At 31.9% G+C, this 17,387-nt stretch overlaps 1 protein-coding gene across 1 annotated transcript in view; it reads right to left on the minus strand.

The window, feature by feature from the left end:
* Nucleotides 1–1,559: 1,559 nt before the first annotated feature.
* LOC110031757 (vacuolar protein sorting-associated protein 29) overlaps nt 1,560–17,387 on the minus strand; it is a 29,028-nt gene continuing 13,200 nt past the window's right edge. The window contains exons 3-4 of the mRNA XM_020735129.1: nt 10,165–10,302; nt 1,560–1,917 (exon numbers count right to left, since the gene is read on the minus strand). Coding sequence (XP_020590788.1) covers nt 1,615–1,917; nt 10,165–10,302 — 441 coding nt within the window. The 3' untranslated portion in view covers nt 1,560–1,614. The remainder of the gene's footprint in view (nt 1,918–10,164; nt 10,303–17,387) is intronic.

Raw genomic sequence — 17,387 nt, forward strand, 5'->3', positions numbered from 1 at the left:
CGGAAGAAAACTGCTATTTAATTTTTTTTAAAATATATATATATAATATTTATTATTCTTACTGTAACTTTTTAAGACGTTGTTTTCTCGTCCTTAGACTTACAATCACCTTTTTAAATAAATGCAATGACCCCAAATAGATCTTAGGGAGTGTTTGAATAGCTTTCTAGCTAATTTTCGTTTCAGACCTCCACCACGGCTCTGTTTGGGGAACTTTTTCTTGATTTTTTTTAAATTTTTTATTGTAGAAAGCTATTTTTTTCAACATGACCTATTAAACTATAGCGGTTGTAACAAAAAAATATGAAAAATATATTAAATGTTTATCCTATTAAATAAATTTATGGAGTGACACATTAAAAATAAGATTAATGATATCAAAAGAGCTTTTCATTCATAAATAATTTGTGCTCCGCTGACTAAGTAACTATAGTTTGATTTATTTGTTAAGTGAATTGAATACAAATAATTAGTTTGAATTCGATTTATAAAGAAGAACATGAACAAACTTTTGTTTAATTGTATTCGACTTATTTTGGCTTGAAATGAACATAAATAAATAATATTTGGTAGAACATTTTTATATTGATTTTTATGCTTTTTTTTTTAATGTTAAAACTATAATTTTCAAATCATTCGAGTTGAACAAGAGCCCAATAAAAGCAACATGCAAACAAAGGAATTCATATTTACCCAAATACAAACATGGAATTTACAACAATTTTAAATACATTCCTATTTCAATAAAATAATTTTTTTGAACAAGTCAATAAGGACAAATATGAGCTCATCCAATCTCGCCTCTTTTACACCCCTAAAAAGGATAAAAATAAATAATTTAGTCAATTTGAACACTTATAACATAAAAAATGAAAAGAAATATATACCTATTAGATGAACAAGGATTCAAGAGAATACATATAGTACATTGAAGCTATTGAGAATGATTTGTAAGGAATAAATTTTTACTACTTAAATAGTACTTAATAGAGTTGATACCTCCCACAAAAATCAATGAAACATATTACTATATAGTTTGTTTATATAACCTATTACTATTCTATTGAAAATAATGTGGGTTCGGCTCTTACCTCCCAAAACCTTACAAAAAAACTATATGTAGCAAGCCACATATCATTCCAAGCACTATGTTCATGGGTCCTACTTGAAAGATCCTTCTCACCATCCATATACATAAGAGGTAGAGAGCAGGAGAGAGAGAGGGAGGGAGTTCGGCATAAGCATATGGTGTGTATTGTCGTATCGTAGGCAAAAATATAAACATGCCTCACCTACTTGATTTGGCTTCTACCTTTTAGTGGCTAGCTATTAGACATTCATTCCCAAGAGCTCGATTAATTACTGGATTTTTTTTTTGATATTTACATAAATACCACTCATTTCCTATGTATTTACACAACTAACATTTATACTTCAATATATACTACTAAAATGTCATGATAAACCCACCATCATAACTTCACCACATACCATTCATTCTAATCTTTAACGTGAATATAGCACACGAAATGAATTTTAAAACAGAAAACAGAATTTTTTTTTGTTTTACCTTCCATCTCATCAAATAAAATCACAATAACACCAAACCGAGATTCAGGGAGCAGATTGGGTGGTAGCAGTTTTCTTGAAGTCGATCTTGTCGACCTTCACTTCTCCGTCGATGAGCTCATAAACATAGACTACAACGCGAAGTCCGTCGATATCCATGAGCACGAAGCTGGGGTTAACCTCGTAAGTAATGCTGCTGTATGCACCGGTTGCGGAACCCGGGTTGATGACAACACCGCCCTCATGTTTATAGGCCTTGAATTGGTGGGTGTGACCGGTGACGAGTATGTCGACGTCTAGCTGCCTTTGGAGCATTGCCAAAGAATCCAAATCACCCCATGGAATGACCTGCATTCGTCGTATTGAGTTCATGGAAAGCATTTTGTTGTTATTGTAAACCATGAAAAAACTAAGGGCTTATTTGGCATTTCTTTTGTTTTTTCTTTTAATTTAAAAATATGTTTGTTTAGTGTGCTTTTTTGCATGTTTTTATTTTTGTTTTCAAAAACGAATTACTTTGTTTTTAAAAACACTCAAAAGTTATTTTGAGTGTTTTTAAAAACAACAAACCATATTATAACAAATCAAATATGTTTCATTTTAAATAAAAATATAAATAAAACAAAACAAAAATAAAAATAATCAAAAATTAAAATCAAAAGTGATCTCAAACAACCGCTAAGTTGAACAAGTACTTTAACTTTACAAATGATATAGGAATTAGAAAATATGTTCCAACAAAAGATAAAATTTGTTAAATTCATAATTTTGGTTGTAATCAACAAAAAATTATAGCTTTACAAACCGTCACAATTGTTTTCCCGGACAAAATGAGCAAAATAAAATCAAAATGTTACAATAAACGAACAATCAAATGAACCATAGGATTAGTAGAACATTGTTGAAAATTACATATGACGGCATATTCTGGCAAAAGATGGTATAATAACAGGTGCAAAACAGCAGGGAATGATTTAACAGCTGGGATTTGCTAAATCATTCGTAATTAATCTGATTGGGGACCTCTATTTGACTAAAGCTGCAACACAAAACTATGGGGAATTTATATGCAGATGATATTTCACAAGACATTTAGAACTCGATCATATTTGGTCATTATTAATGATATCTGACCTTTTTCATATAATTTCAAACCGTAGACACACAGACAAAGACACATAAAATTTCAATTGGGTAAGTTTAAGTGGATGAGTGAATTAGCTGCCCCGATAAGAGAAACTAGGGTTGTCAAAATGGCTTGTTGTTTGCAAATAGCTCGTCGGCTCGTTAAGTGGTTCATATTCAATTCGTTCAATAAGCAAACGAACCAAGCACAAACAATTTTTTGTGCTCGATATCTAAACGAGCCGAACATGAACAAAGATTTATTCGTTCGTGTTCGGCTCGTTTTGACTTGAAATAATTAAATTAACTACAATGCTACAAAGATTTATAATCAATTAAAATTAATAATAAAAAGTTAAAATAAAAATATATTAAATTCAATATAAATGAATATTTTAATATAAATAATAAGATTTAAATCTCACTCCTACCCTTTACATAGCTGCATGATTAGGGGTGTCAAAACGACACATTTTTCACGAATAGCTCGTTTTCGACTAGTTATCCAAACAAGCCGAACATGAACAAACTTTTTGAGCTTGATATATCAACGAGTTAAACACGAACAATGGTATATTTCTATGAGCTGAACATGAGCCGAGCCCGGGCTGGCTCAAGCTCAGCTCGTTTGCACCCCTAAGAGAAACTGATTAATTAGTAGCATGGAACAACGAAGGCCCTATCAATTGGTTGCAAGTGGACTGGTCATTTTGTCTTATCTACCTTAGAAATTAAGAGAGAAAAATTAATGAATAAACGAGAGGAAATTGAGAGAGAGGGACAAAGGAAGAGAGAGCGAGCTCAAGGAAGTTAAGCTCAACATACTGAACCTGCTGTATATCCATCCTGTCATACCGTGTAATATAATTATTTTCTTTCAATTATCAGCATAAAATACAGATAACACATTTAAATCCATGCTTAACTACTACAAGTTCATGTCTTGTCAATGTGATGATGGTTTCTTATCTTTATAAATGGGATTTTTTTTTAAAATTTTTATACATGGGATATGACTATTGCATTATGAAGAAATAGATACTATAGAAAAGATTTAAAAAAAAAAAAAATCATTCATTGTAAGATACGATGCCATTCATGGTTACTTTGTACGAAGAACTAAGATTTACAATCCAATCCGGATTTGACAGGTCTCCACATGAACCTCGCTCAGATAACGACCTCTACTGGTAGGAGCATGTTGGATTATTTAATAGTATGGTTAATGGCCTCTTAACCAAACTGAATTAGCAATAATGGCCCTTATGATGACCTTGCTGGTAATGGCAAACTCTTATTCGATTGGTTCGGATTAAAGAGTCCTCATGTAAATGATTTGAATAACAGAATGTGAAAACAACAACAACAAAGCCTTAATCTAATCGTGTCCTGTTCTACAGCCAACTTGTAATGCATGCTATGTTGCACTCTATCTGTATTACTCTGCATTACCAGCTCATGTCATGATGCACATGCTATCGTGTCCTGTTCAGAAATAAGGATGAATTACAAGCCAAATTTGTTCAAATCTGAGTCAAAATTTGTCATCTTGATTATAATTTCATTGCTAAGTCATATCAAAGGCTAAAATCCCTCCTAAAAATCATCAAGTGTTATAAACTTCATCACATCTCACAGTTTATTAAAGGAACAAATTAGACGGTCCTAGGTAGGCCACTTTGCTGAAAAAGAAATTTGGCATGCTTTCCTCTTTGCTTATGTGTTCTAGAAAGCGACAGTGGAGGTCATTCTCGAGTACAGTTCATGTTAAAACTAGCCTTGGCAAATGTGATAGATCCTCTTAAAAAGAAAATTACTGTGATTAACACGAAAAAGTCGGTGCTAAAGAAGTTGGACACTAATGTTGGAAATCACAATAGTGAAGCTATTTCTTGAGTACAATTCATGTTAAAGGGCTAATTTCATGTTTTTATCACTTCTCCTAAAAAAAAGGATTCCAAATAATGTTCACAAACTGTCAAAATCATGATTGGAAGAAATTTGTCACATAAGTTAAGAAAAAAGGATGGTATATGGGAATTTTCCGAACTTCCACCAAGAAAAAAAAAATAGTTGGATGCAAATAATTCTTACAGTCAAACAAAAAACAAATGGAAGCATGAATAAATTTAAAATACTACTTATTGCAAAAGAGTACACCCAATCATATGATATTGATTATCAAGAAACTCTCCCACATTACTAAACTCTCTTGTAGCAAATTTTAATTGACATCAACATCAACTTGATATCATGAATGATTCTATTAATAAGGTCCTTAAAAAGGAAGTATACAAGGCAGCAATCCAATTGAAAAATCAGAGAAACGCCAATATGGTGTAACTAAAGAAATTATAAAAAAAAAACTCTATATTGTTGACCTTCACACCTCATTCCTCTCTGTCCCATGTTGTGCACTATCCCCCGTGCAGAAAATCAGAGGCCAAATGTGAAATCCCATTAATATAATGATGTTGAACTCTTAAACAAAATGAATCTGAACTCTTAACTATTATTTAAACCTCTGTGGTTGGAATTTCATTAAAAAATTAAAAGTTAAGTGTGCTAGTACAAGAGCACTCTCGGAATGGGTAATCTCCTAGGAAGTTGCATCAATAGGACAAATACCATGAGGCCATTAAGCCAAATCAAAGACTATTACAAAAGATATTGGAGCAATACACCAGCCTAAAGATAAGAACTTAATGTCATACAGAACAAAGTGCTACACCATGAGAGCTAACATTTGAACCCTAAATGAGTCAAAGTGCTATATAATGGGAGCCAACTCTTGAATCTACAGAGTGCTTCTAGAATTATATATGCTTGGTAGATGATTTTGGATTAAAAAAATTGACGATGATGTCAGTTATTTAAGTGTGGGAGATTGTGAAACCCCTCCAGTAGAATGAAGTTGAACACTTAAATATTGAGACTTTTTTTAGTGTAACAATTAGAATTTCATTAGAAACTTTAAAGTTAAGTCTGCTCGTAAGAGAGCGCTCTCAGGATGGATGACATCTTGAAAATACGCTAATAAGACAATTGTGAGGCCATTAAGCCAAAGCGGACAATATATCGATGAGTGAAAATCAATGGAAAGCCCAATTTAACAATTTAAAAAAAAGAAAAAATAAAAAATAAAGCTCTGTCATTATACTCGCCTGCACACTCCCTTGCCCCATTTCCCTCGCTTTCCCACCCTTTAACTCCACAAATTGTTGAAAACCTCTACAACAACAAAATTGAGGAAGTCATAGAGCTCAGTATCTTCAAAGCCTAGTAGCATGTGAAGAAGGCACACGTGAGCTGGCTCAAGAAGGCATTGGGCAGCTTTGTTGCGTGTGAAGAAGCGGGAGGTTGCCCGAAACTCAATGAGAATGCATCGAAGAATCGAGGTGAGCTTATAGGAGAGAAGTTTATGACATGTTATTTATGTTATATCCACTCAAGACTTTGGTAAAATAAGTGGAGAAATGGGATTTAAAACTAAAGAATTCAAGTTCTTGTTTTGGCTATTTGACAAGATTTAAGTTAAATCCTACTAAAGACCTACCACCAAGCATCCCATCGTTCATCTCCTCTCTCTTTTCATCTTTGTCTATATTTCTCTCTCCTTCCCTCACTCTCTCTCTCTCTCTCTCCAAAGGATTTTGTTTCGATTCGTTCGATAAGTAAATGAGACGAATGTGAACAAACTTTTTTTTTCATTCGGTTAGTTAAAAGAACCAAACACGAACAGTGATGCGTTCATTCGTGTTCGAATCGTTATTGTTCGAAATATAAAATAATTTAAAATAATTATATATAAAAAATTTATGATATTTTAAAAAATTAAATTTTATAAATTATAATATATAATAAATTAATAATAATAATATATCAATATACTATATTAGTAATATACTAATATAGATATTATATATTTATATAATATAAGTTATATAATTAATATAATATATTATTTAGATATATTAATATTAGGGATGTCAAACTGGCTCGTCGTTCGCGAACAGCCCGTGCTCGGGTCGCATTCGGCCCCGTCGCTAAAAAACAAACACAAGACCCAAACACGAATACAAGCTTTGTTAGTTCGTGTTCAGTTAGTTTACACCCCTACATACAATACACAAATATCAAGAGAGTAGAAGACCCAACTGTGGTGTCCTAAACATCATTCATACATACAGTCTTCTTGGCCCCATAAAAGCTCTCTATGTGAGAGAAATGTCGGGAGGTTACAAAACTTTCACTGAACTGATTTTGTAAAGAACTTAAAAGGCATAATTAAAATGACTCTCTACACCATATAACGCAACAAATGAAAGTTTAAATGCACAACGAGAACAAAAATGAAAATTCTAAAATGCAATACTTGAAATGAACTACATTGACTGTAAATAATGGATTATCTACGAGCAAACTAAAATCTCGCCTTTAGCACACAAAACTTTATTGAAAACTCGGAACCTTAACCTTACACACGATGGATAAATAAGATTTGTCGCGAAAATGGGTTAAAGAACACACCTTTTTGAAAGTGGAAGGGAGGACCCATACGGGCTTCATTTGAACATAAGGGCTAAACACAAGCAAACTAGCAATATTTTAAAAACACAATGAAAATACTAAATAACTGTGGCAATTGAATCAGTAAACTGGCACATACAAGCGGACAAACTGCAACAAATAATGTTTATAAAATGTAAAGCGATAAACACATTTAAATAACAATGAAATCACGTGAACAACTACCGTAATACATAACATAAGGCTGGCATGACACATCAAATCCTCGAGAGCAATTTTGATTGCATGTGCTTTGACAAATGTGTTAAATGCTCAAACTTAACCTAGCAAAAAGTTGCACAGAATAAAAAAAGTTATAAGGATAAATTCATGTTTGCCCCGCCTTGAGAGACGTGCAGGTGCAATGATTTAAAAATTATACAACAATTCCAAAAATTCACAACTCTCTTCTAAATTTAAAATGCACACATCAAGAGCTTATATGCATGCTCTCAAGTAGGTCATTTTACTTACACGTGGACTTGTAATTCTCATTTAGCAATCCAATCCTACGCATCCTAAATCCTGAAGCAGACAAGTTTTGCCTCAAAAAATAATTTTAAATTCTCGTCACATAAATCTAATACTACTCATCATGTTACTCATGTCACATTGGGAATCTAGTACACGACCACAAAATTTGCTAGAAATATTTTATCCTCCATTTACATACCTTCAAGGTATTTTGCAAAGAAAATGCAAACACGTGATTGTTGATGCCGTGCTTATAAGCTATGACCATAAGTTAAACTCTCACAAACCTAATTCTCTAAGTACAAGAACAAAGTAGACAAAGTCTGTAATGCAAAGAATGTTCAAATGAACTTGCGTAGTGCAAATTTACAAAACTAAATCCTCGGCAAGAAAACTATCGGAGTTGGCAAAATTCAGGGCAACAAATTTAGTCGAATACTTCAATAATAACCACATTGAAAAAAAAAAATCAACAGGAAAAGGATACTATAATCAAGATGCCCGCAAATCTCAGTAAAAATCATTTCAAACTTACAAAACTAATACAAAATAAAAATTAAGAAAAAAAAACTCTAAAATCTAAATATTTTTTAAACAAAATTTAGAGCCTCAAGCATAAAGTAGCAATCCAATCATCTTTCGCAATCATTTGACTAGGATTACAAACTTAAGATAAATTAAGCTCACAAAAAGTCAATATCATGCCAAGTGTGCCTCAAAGATTACTCTCAAATGTCTCAAAATAATAAGGATGTCGTGCATTATGAACATGTCGTTTCATCAAAAAATGACACCACAAAAAAAGACAATTATTTTTGAAACACTCTGAACAAATGATTCGCCACAAAATAGTACTATCAAATTATCATCATGACTCGAGTTTCTAAATGAACGAAATCCTAAAAATCATGGAATGCACTTGATAAGATGCAAATCCCTTTATTAGCTGAAGTAAGCTTGAAATTATTCCCTTAGAAAAAATTCAATCCCGTCTATAAGTTACCCTTCAATAATAAAAAAATCCTTCACACAGTTTAAATTAGAGTGCAACTGAGCCAAGCTGGCGCATTAGTTGAGCTCAAGGATCTAACAAGTCAAAGTTGAGCTAGCCTCGACTAAGATTGTTAGCTTGTGAGCCAATTTTTTTTAAAAAATGGCAATACAAAATGCACTTAAAATGTAATAAATTTTATGATTTTGAGTATATATTATAAATTTATTTTAAATTATATTATACCTTCTTATATCAAGTTATTCCTTATTATTTCTCCCATAATTGCACATTTTTCTCATTTTATTACAAAAATTTCTTAAATCAAAATTATTTTTCTATAATGATAAATAGCCAACATGTGAGCTCACTTAAACTTATAAAATTTTGCTTAAGCATAAGCTCACTCAAATAATTAATCAAGCTCAAGTTTTGACCTAGCTCGAGCTCAACTCAACTCATTTATACCACTAGGTTAGGTCGACTATCTCTTCTGACTAAATATGTCATGATCCACGATAACACAGAATAATGAAAATACGAGGTCTTGAGTTTTGATAAAATAATCAATAAAATAGGCATTTCAACATAGACAACCTAGTTCGAAGGATTGTGTTGAAATAATCCTAAATTTATAATTAGCACCTCCCCATTTACAACAGCCAAACAATCAATGGATAACAGTTTCACATCTACGACAATCTAGCAAATCTAGCAAATCGTGGATAGCAGTTTTCCATCTAAGCAATCTGCGGCCAACAGTATTCAATTTTTTGTTTTGTAGTTAATTATGAATTCCAAAATTAAAGATTACTTTCCAAATTTATGTCATTGCTAGATAATTGTTTCTCTACCTATTTATACATAGATTCTAATCTTATTGTTTACATAGAACAAGGGAATAAAATTCAATCATGTAATCTCCTATTAGGTTCATTTTAATACTTGATCCTTTAAATAAAATGATTTCTAGCATGATTTGCCACCCGCTTAGATTTCATGCTTCAGTACACTTTCTTCTTCTTCTTTTTCCGAACAAAATTGCAATATAATACACATTACATAGTGACGCTAAACGATTTTATCAAGTTATGAAATATACATAATAGGCAGATGTTATGCCCGGTTCCTAGAGGCTACAGCCAATGTAATTGAATATACAATTCAAGTACTGATTAGCAAGCCAGCAAGTATCAATCTCATTTTCAATAAAAAAATTTATCTCCTCAAGTTATATCAGATATAATGCTATTGAAAGGAATGAGGGAAAAATTTCACAAGTTTCCCAGCCTTAGAAAAACATTAATTCCGTTTACCATCCACCATCTCTCTTCTTCAGGATGCCATACATACAATTGAAAGTTGTATGCAATATTCATGAATTGGCATTAGCATATATTAATAAAATAAGCAAAAGAATCGATGAAATGTAAAACCTGGTGGCCGTGACATAGCCCAAGCTTGAACTGGCCAATTGTTAGAGTCTTGGTCTCTGGGTAACGAGCATCCTCATCATATTCACCTCGTGAAACATGCAAATCAGGGCAAAGGCTTTTCAGGTAGTCATGGACCTCCTGTGAAGAATCAAGCAAAAAGTTACCAGATAAATACAGCTGCTCTGTCCTCCTGGCATAAACCAGTACAGCATTTGCTAAAATAATCCAAGACTGGCAAAAATATAAGAAAACAAATAACAGTGCAAAATTGACGTCAGAGGGGGACTGGGGCCAAAGTGCAGAACCTTGATATACAAGCCAAATATGGCAGCGGTATCTCGAGTGATTAAATGTGTGTTGTGAAAGGGTGTCTTATGATTTTATTGAAGATTGGTGGCCATTACAGTAGCAGAAATATACAGACATGCAGAAGGAAAGAGATCAAAATTAATGGAATTTGTTTAGAAGCTTTAACAACTTATATAGCATGATGAGCAAAATCTCTGATAACCCTATGCCCCTCTCGAGTTTAGATGACAAGCGATTTAATGATAATAAATTAAGTGCAGTGCAGTTAAATAGTTTGTTTAGTGTTTTCTTCTAGATAATTCAATTATAAACAACCATGATGATGATGACCTATGTCATTAGACTAGCATTGACACATTTGCAACTTAGAAATGAGCTCGAGTGGATTAAATCAACAAGCTCAAAAATGAAATATATAAGTTTTACAACTTACAAGTAAGAAATCTGATGTACGAGTTTTTAAGTGTTTAATTATAAATCGATCTAGTAAGATTTACCAAGGATTCAAAATGATGAACAAAAAGATAAAATGAATTCATTTTAACTATATTTACCAAAAAATTAATTTAATTATTCAAAAAATAAATTCCTTACTGATTATATTTTTGAAAATTTAATTGATTTCATTTCACCTTTATTTGATCAATTGACAATAGAATAATTACGCATAAATTGTTTCAATGATTATATAATGTGATCATGTGCTTGATTTATATATTTGAAAGAAATTGATCACTCTTGTGATTAGGAAATTTGTTTGATCATAACTTACCAATTTATTTCATAAGATGTTAATTATGATTATTTATATAACTATGTTTAAATAATGTTAATTGAGTAATTATGCTATATAAAAGATATTTGGTGGTCTAATTCACTCTATTACATTCATTTAAGTCGTCTAGAAAAAAATTGATATATAATAACAAATACTTATGTTATAATTCTATTAAGTTGCGTTAAAAATTGGAAGATATGCTTAATGGTATGCATTATTTGGTCAAAGACGAAAAACCAAACTGAACCGAACAAATTTCGTTGATTTTATTACGCTTCAAAAGTATATTTCGATTTTCTATTTTTAGAATCTTAATATTAACTTTTAGGTTATTGGTTTGATTTTCACTTTTACTTGACAGAATAAACTAAAAAATCAAAATTTAATTAAAGTTTTTTATTATATTTTAGGGGCATTTACATACATAACACCTAATTCCTATGTATTTATATATCCAACGCCTATACTCTATTTTTTTTACATTTCTACCACCCAAATCTTTCATATCACATAAAAAATACCACCATTTTAACTTCCAAAAAAAAAAACAAATTGAAATACACATTTTCATGCATAGGTAAGGTGTCATTAATGTCAAAATTGAAATTTAGGTTCTAGATATGTAAATACATGGAATTAAGTGGTATGTATGCAAATCTTCCTATATTTTAATTTCAAATCAAACAACTAAAAAAATAAACTTTATCACATATGCAACATAAATTGAGGATTCATGAAATTTAACTGATATTATATATACAAGATATATAATAATAATTAAATTACAACAAACTGCTAAAGTTGCAGTTTATTCATAACCGATTAGTTTTAAAAAAAATAAGTTTTGGTTTGACCAGCTCGGTTCAAAATTATGATTGCAATCAATTTGAACAATTTGCAAATCAATTCATCCAAACCGACCAAATGCTCACCCATAGCTATACTTATTTACATGAACGACACGCCCCTCCATACACTTGCAAACAAAAAATGGCTAGCTAAACTATGGACAAAGCAAAGCGGAAACTGCCACATGCAAAACAACATATAATGACTAGTTTTTATAGCAATTTGTGAGGATTTTAAGGTGATTTTTGAAGGACTTCCTAACAAATTCTGTAGATACTATTTATGACATTAAAAATCAAAAGGCTAATAAAAGATCAAGTGCTTAATTGCTAAGTCATTTGTAAAGATTTTTATGTGCGAAATTCAATCGTTCATCAAGCAAAGTTTACTTGAATGTCCTAGTCAATCTCTCTCTCTCTCGATCTCTTCAAAAATATTTGATTTAATTTTTAATTGTATATTTATCAACCTAAGAATAGAGTTTGTTTATTACAATTTAAGGAAGATTCACATACATACCAATCAATTATTATATATTTAAATATCTAAGACCTAAACTTCAATTTGTACATGCATACCACCTTACCTACGAATAAAAAAAGTTGTTTTCACTTTTTAAAAGTTAAAATGGTGGTTCTTTTGATGTGTAAGAAAGATTTGGTTGGTATAGATGTAAAAATTAAAGTTTAGGCATTAGATATGTAAATACATAAAAATTGGGCGGTATGTATGTAAATTGCTTGACTTAAATCACAACTAAAATGTAAGAAACTTTAGAAGATTTAACACTGCAATTAGGATATACTTGGCAAAGCATTTCTGATGCTCTTGCCAAAGCAAGAAGTGTAGGATCTTCCACTTTAAAAAAGATGTTGTAATGTATTCTTCCTAGTTCATGAAGTGAAAGCGATTTAAGGAATCCTAATTTAGTAAGGAATTAAGGGTATCACGGCTCGACCCGTGGCTTAGAATTAATCAAAACGAAAACAGATAGCCAGACGTTAAATTTTTTCTATATGCATATTCTATAACTAATATTTAACAATTACAGTTAAATTTACCTCATTACAGGTTATATGTTTCTTCTGTAAATATTTTCTCTTCTATTGCTTAGTTGTTAATCATTTAATTAAACTTGAAAAACTATTTGAAAACAACAGTGAGCTAATCATAGCCAGTAAATACTCATACTCCTAAACTATAGTAATACAACAATAAAGAAGACAATATCCATGAACGTTAAATTTTACGTAAATTAATGTAACAGTAGGTGAAGGGTTGTACTATCTAATATGATCATTCAATGCAATTCTAAAACCCACTATGTTTTACTATATCTATTACATACCAATATATTTCTAATATGTATATATTTTCACAGGAACACCGTCTAAAATTGTACTATTTAATATACTTCAATATTTGTATCATTTTTCAGTTATGTGCATGGGTATCTGTGTCACCGCTAGTACCATAGAAGAGTCACTTCATCATATACAAGCATGCACATGCAAGCAATCAAAATAGTAAATCTCATTTTTTTCTTTTCAGAACATTTAGTAAATAATATAATAATCTAAATAATGCATTTGATATATATGTATAAATATAAGTGGCATGCAATTCAATATGATCAAATGAACATAAACAACAGATAAAATCTATCTAAACAATTAACAAATCTAGAAGAAAAAAATAGTACCATAATTTAAAAATACAAGTATTCAGCTCGATCAAAGACGGCTTTCTTGGACTTAAGTTTTAGCACTTCTTTCAAATTAACACCTATAAAATATAAAATATTCATGTTACTAAATTTTTTAATAACATTACTTAATTATGTTTTAAATTAATTAATAATTATTATTTTATTATATTATTTTAATTAAGATTTCAATACTAAAACTTCAAATTTCAATCATTACAATTCATATTAATATTAAATATTATTAACTTATACAAAATACTTTTGAAAATAAAAATCTAACATTTCTTTGTTGTCCCCAACTTTTTCTCGATCCAAATATGAAGCTTCTATAGATGGAATCCTAATTTGATTAAACCTTAATGTTAATAATTAATAATTAATAATTAATAAAATATTAAAATCATAAATTAATATTTTTAAAACCCTTATTAACACGCATAGAACTGCTCCGTCCCATGCTTTCGACAACGCACCCATCTTCCCCTGGTTTCGACAACGCACCCATCTTCCCCTTTCGCATGCTTCAGCTCATTATTAATCAAATCCAAGCACGCTGGCTCCTCTCCTCTTCTATGCTCGATGCTTCTTCTCATTTTTCTTCTTTGATTCAGATTGATACAACCACTCTCACACTATCACAATGCTCGTGAAATTCCAATCATAACATTATTAACCCAATTCTTATAAAATAAAATTTCTTTAGCACTAATTATAAAAGTCATACCTCTAATCATTCCTAAGCCACGCCTCATCTTCTGCTTGGAACGCACAAGAAACCATCATCAGAACTTCTCGTTGGCTCCACCTGATAATGTTTCAGCCCTCTTGTTTCTTCTTCGTAGCTTGGTTCCATTGCATGTGAACTAATTGGCTCAAATCGACAACTTCATGTAAGAACACTTCTTTCCCTTGAGCTAGGGCTCAGATTGACCCGCCTTCTTCTTCCTTCTCTAGACGAACCTTCCTCAACACTCAAATTCACATCGAGTAGCTCACACCTCCATCGTTATCTTCGAATGCGTCGTTCGGCCATGCAGATATGCTTGTTCTCACAAACAGGGTGTCACGCTCATCTCGCTTTCTCTTCCTCTTGACGGTATCTTCTTGCTTAGCTTAGTCCCTCGCAAGAGAATCTTCCTCTTCCTTCTCTCGCACGACACTACTCCTTCGGTGCGCCCTAGGTTGCCGCTTTGACTTCTCTCTATCTTTTCTTCTCTTCTCACGCTTCTGATTTGCGCTTCTCTGGCTCGAATGACAACCTCAATTGGTACCAAGGTTGTGTGATGGTTATCCCTTTAAATATTTTTGCCTTTTGACTTAGATTTACATTTATCATCTATTTACATATTTTGTTGATGTGCATGTAGATATGGTGCTTCAATATTTTAATGCTTCATATATTTGTGTTTTGAGTAAATCATTATAACAATATTAAGAAGTTAATTACTCCATGTAATATAGATTTTTGTGGTCATCCTGTCTTATAATTTTAACTATTCAATGGCCATGTATCATTAATGTTTGATATTCTAAGGGCCCATTTGGGGCAGCTTATGAGTGCGGCGGCGTTTTTAAAACGCCGTCAAACCAAAAAACGCCGCCTAACCGTTTGATTTGTGTGTTTTTGAAAACGCTGCATGCACGTTTGGGTTTTTTACACTAAACGCAGGCAGCGGGTCGACCACCGCGGTCGACCCGCGGCCGCGTTTTAGGATAAACTGCTTATCCTGAAACACACAAGCTGCCCCAAACAGACCCTAAGTGTCTCGGTGCTTGTGTGGTTAAGTAAATATCTTATTGCCATGCTTACTAATTGATTACTCACACAAATAGCTTACTTAAATTCATGTCATGAGATACTTTCTTTGTTAAACTTAACGAGTTGCTTTACATGGATTACAATTTTGTGCGTTAGCATTGTTAAGTGTCATATCAATTGTATTCGGTTTAACCTTGATCACTCACTAGAATGTATAACAAGAATATCTTGTCACCTCTAGTTGTACGCTTATGTGCTTATGTGCAGAAAAGTTTTCTTGTTTTATCAAATTGTTTGTTTATTTGCTTTAGCGTGTTTCTTGTGAGGATTGAAATCAGTAGAATTTTGCAAAGAAATTCTATAATGCCAACGCGCGCACAATTCAGCCTCCTATTAGTGTGCCTTTAAAGTTTCAAATTCAAGTACTGAAGTTAAAATTTTTACCAGCATATCAAAAACAATATATAAAGTTTAGAAAACTCATAAGAGATTTTCTTTCAATTAGAATTAGTACCTTTCATTTCATCCTAAAAATAAATATATTTTGAATAATTGGAGGACAGAATGCTAATGCGTATTCAAACTAATCAATGCCACAAATTTCAAAATGGCAAATTATGTGACATTACATGTTTAACATTCTAATTGAGAGTTTAGAAGAGGAGAGGAAAAAAAAGAATGGCAAAGAATTTATAACTCACTTGATTGGAAGAACAGAACAAATTGAAAAGGAAAAGGAAAATTGTGGAAACTATTCTTCTATAGATAAGAGCGTGGAAAACTGCAGTTTTTAATAAAAGTTTCTATAATATCTAAATTACCCACTATGTTTACTAAACATGTAAAAATTAATTCCCTCCAAATCATTTTTAGGTTTTGTAACCATGCCATGCCCCAAAAATGTCTGCAACCAAATTCAGATTTGAAGATGGCTGAATATAGAAAGCTTCGCAAATAGATTTGCTAGTATGTATGCAACTTCTAGCTGATAAGCCATTTTTTATTATTATTTATCATGTTAAACCGTTCTCTATTTCTATTGTGATTACGTTATTGTTTGGTTTTTGTAGAACTTTACCTAAGGTCCTATGGTGACTACAAAGTTTTTGTCATTTGGTCCAAACTATGAATCTGGTTACTAATGTTTTGAAAAAGTTACTAAAATAATGACTATGATTATGTTACATCTCAGCCTAGTCTAAGGAAAAGTTTGTCCTTTGTATGCCTAACGGCAATTTAGTCTTTTTATTATTATTATTGTTGGGTATAACAGGCTTATTATATTCGGGGTTAAGTTTTATGCATGAGATTGAGTTGTGAGTCTTAGGTTTAGGTTTAGGTTTTAGGAGAGATTTCCTACCTCTCGAATTGCAGGAATTGGGAGAGATTTCCTACCTCTGAATCGTAGGTGCTAATTTTTCTGGAAAAGTGTGCCGATTTTGAGTCAGATTGTATCAGATTACTGTTAATTGGAATGCGAATAATAAAATAATGATTTTCTTTCTAAAGATTTTAAAGTGAATATTAACAATTTGAATCAACCCTTGTCCGCATTCAAACTTTAGCTGATATGTATGTGTTGACCTCAATTTTTGTGAGATCTAGTATTTCTCGTAGGAGTTAGGATCTAGCCTTAGGGGTCTTCCTGCGACTATCTTAGAACCTTAGAAGTGGTGCCCGCCTCGTTTTTAGTTCGACCTATTTCCGTCCTCTTTTGGAGTTTCGCGTGTGCGGTATCGACTTCTAACACTTAGAAGGATGAAACCGACATGAGGAAACCCAAAATGGATTCCTATAGGACCTTCCCGAGCCTTAGGGTG

This window comes from Phalaenopsis equestris, unplaced genomic scaffold, assembly GCF_001263595.1.
Source record: "Phalaenopsis equestris unplaced genomic scaffold, ASM126359v1 Scaffold000840, whole genome shotgun sequence".
Classification (NCBI taxonomy): Eukaryota; Viridiplantae; Streptophyta; class Magnoliopsida; order Asparagales; family Orchidaceae; genus Phalaenopsis; species Phalaenopsis equestris.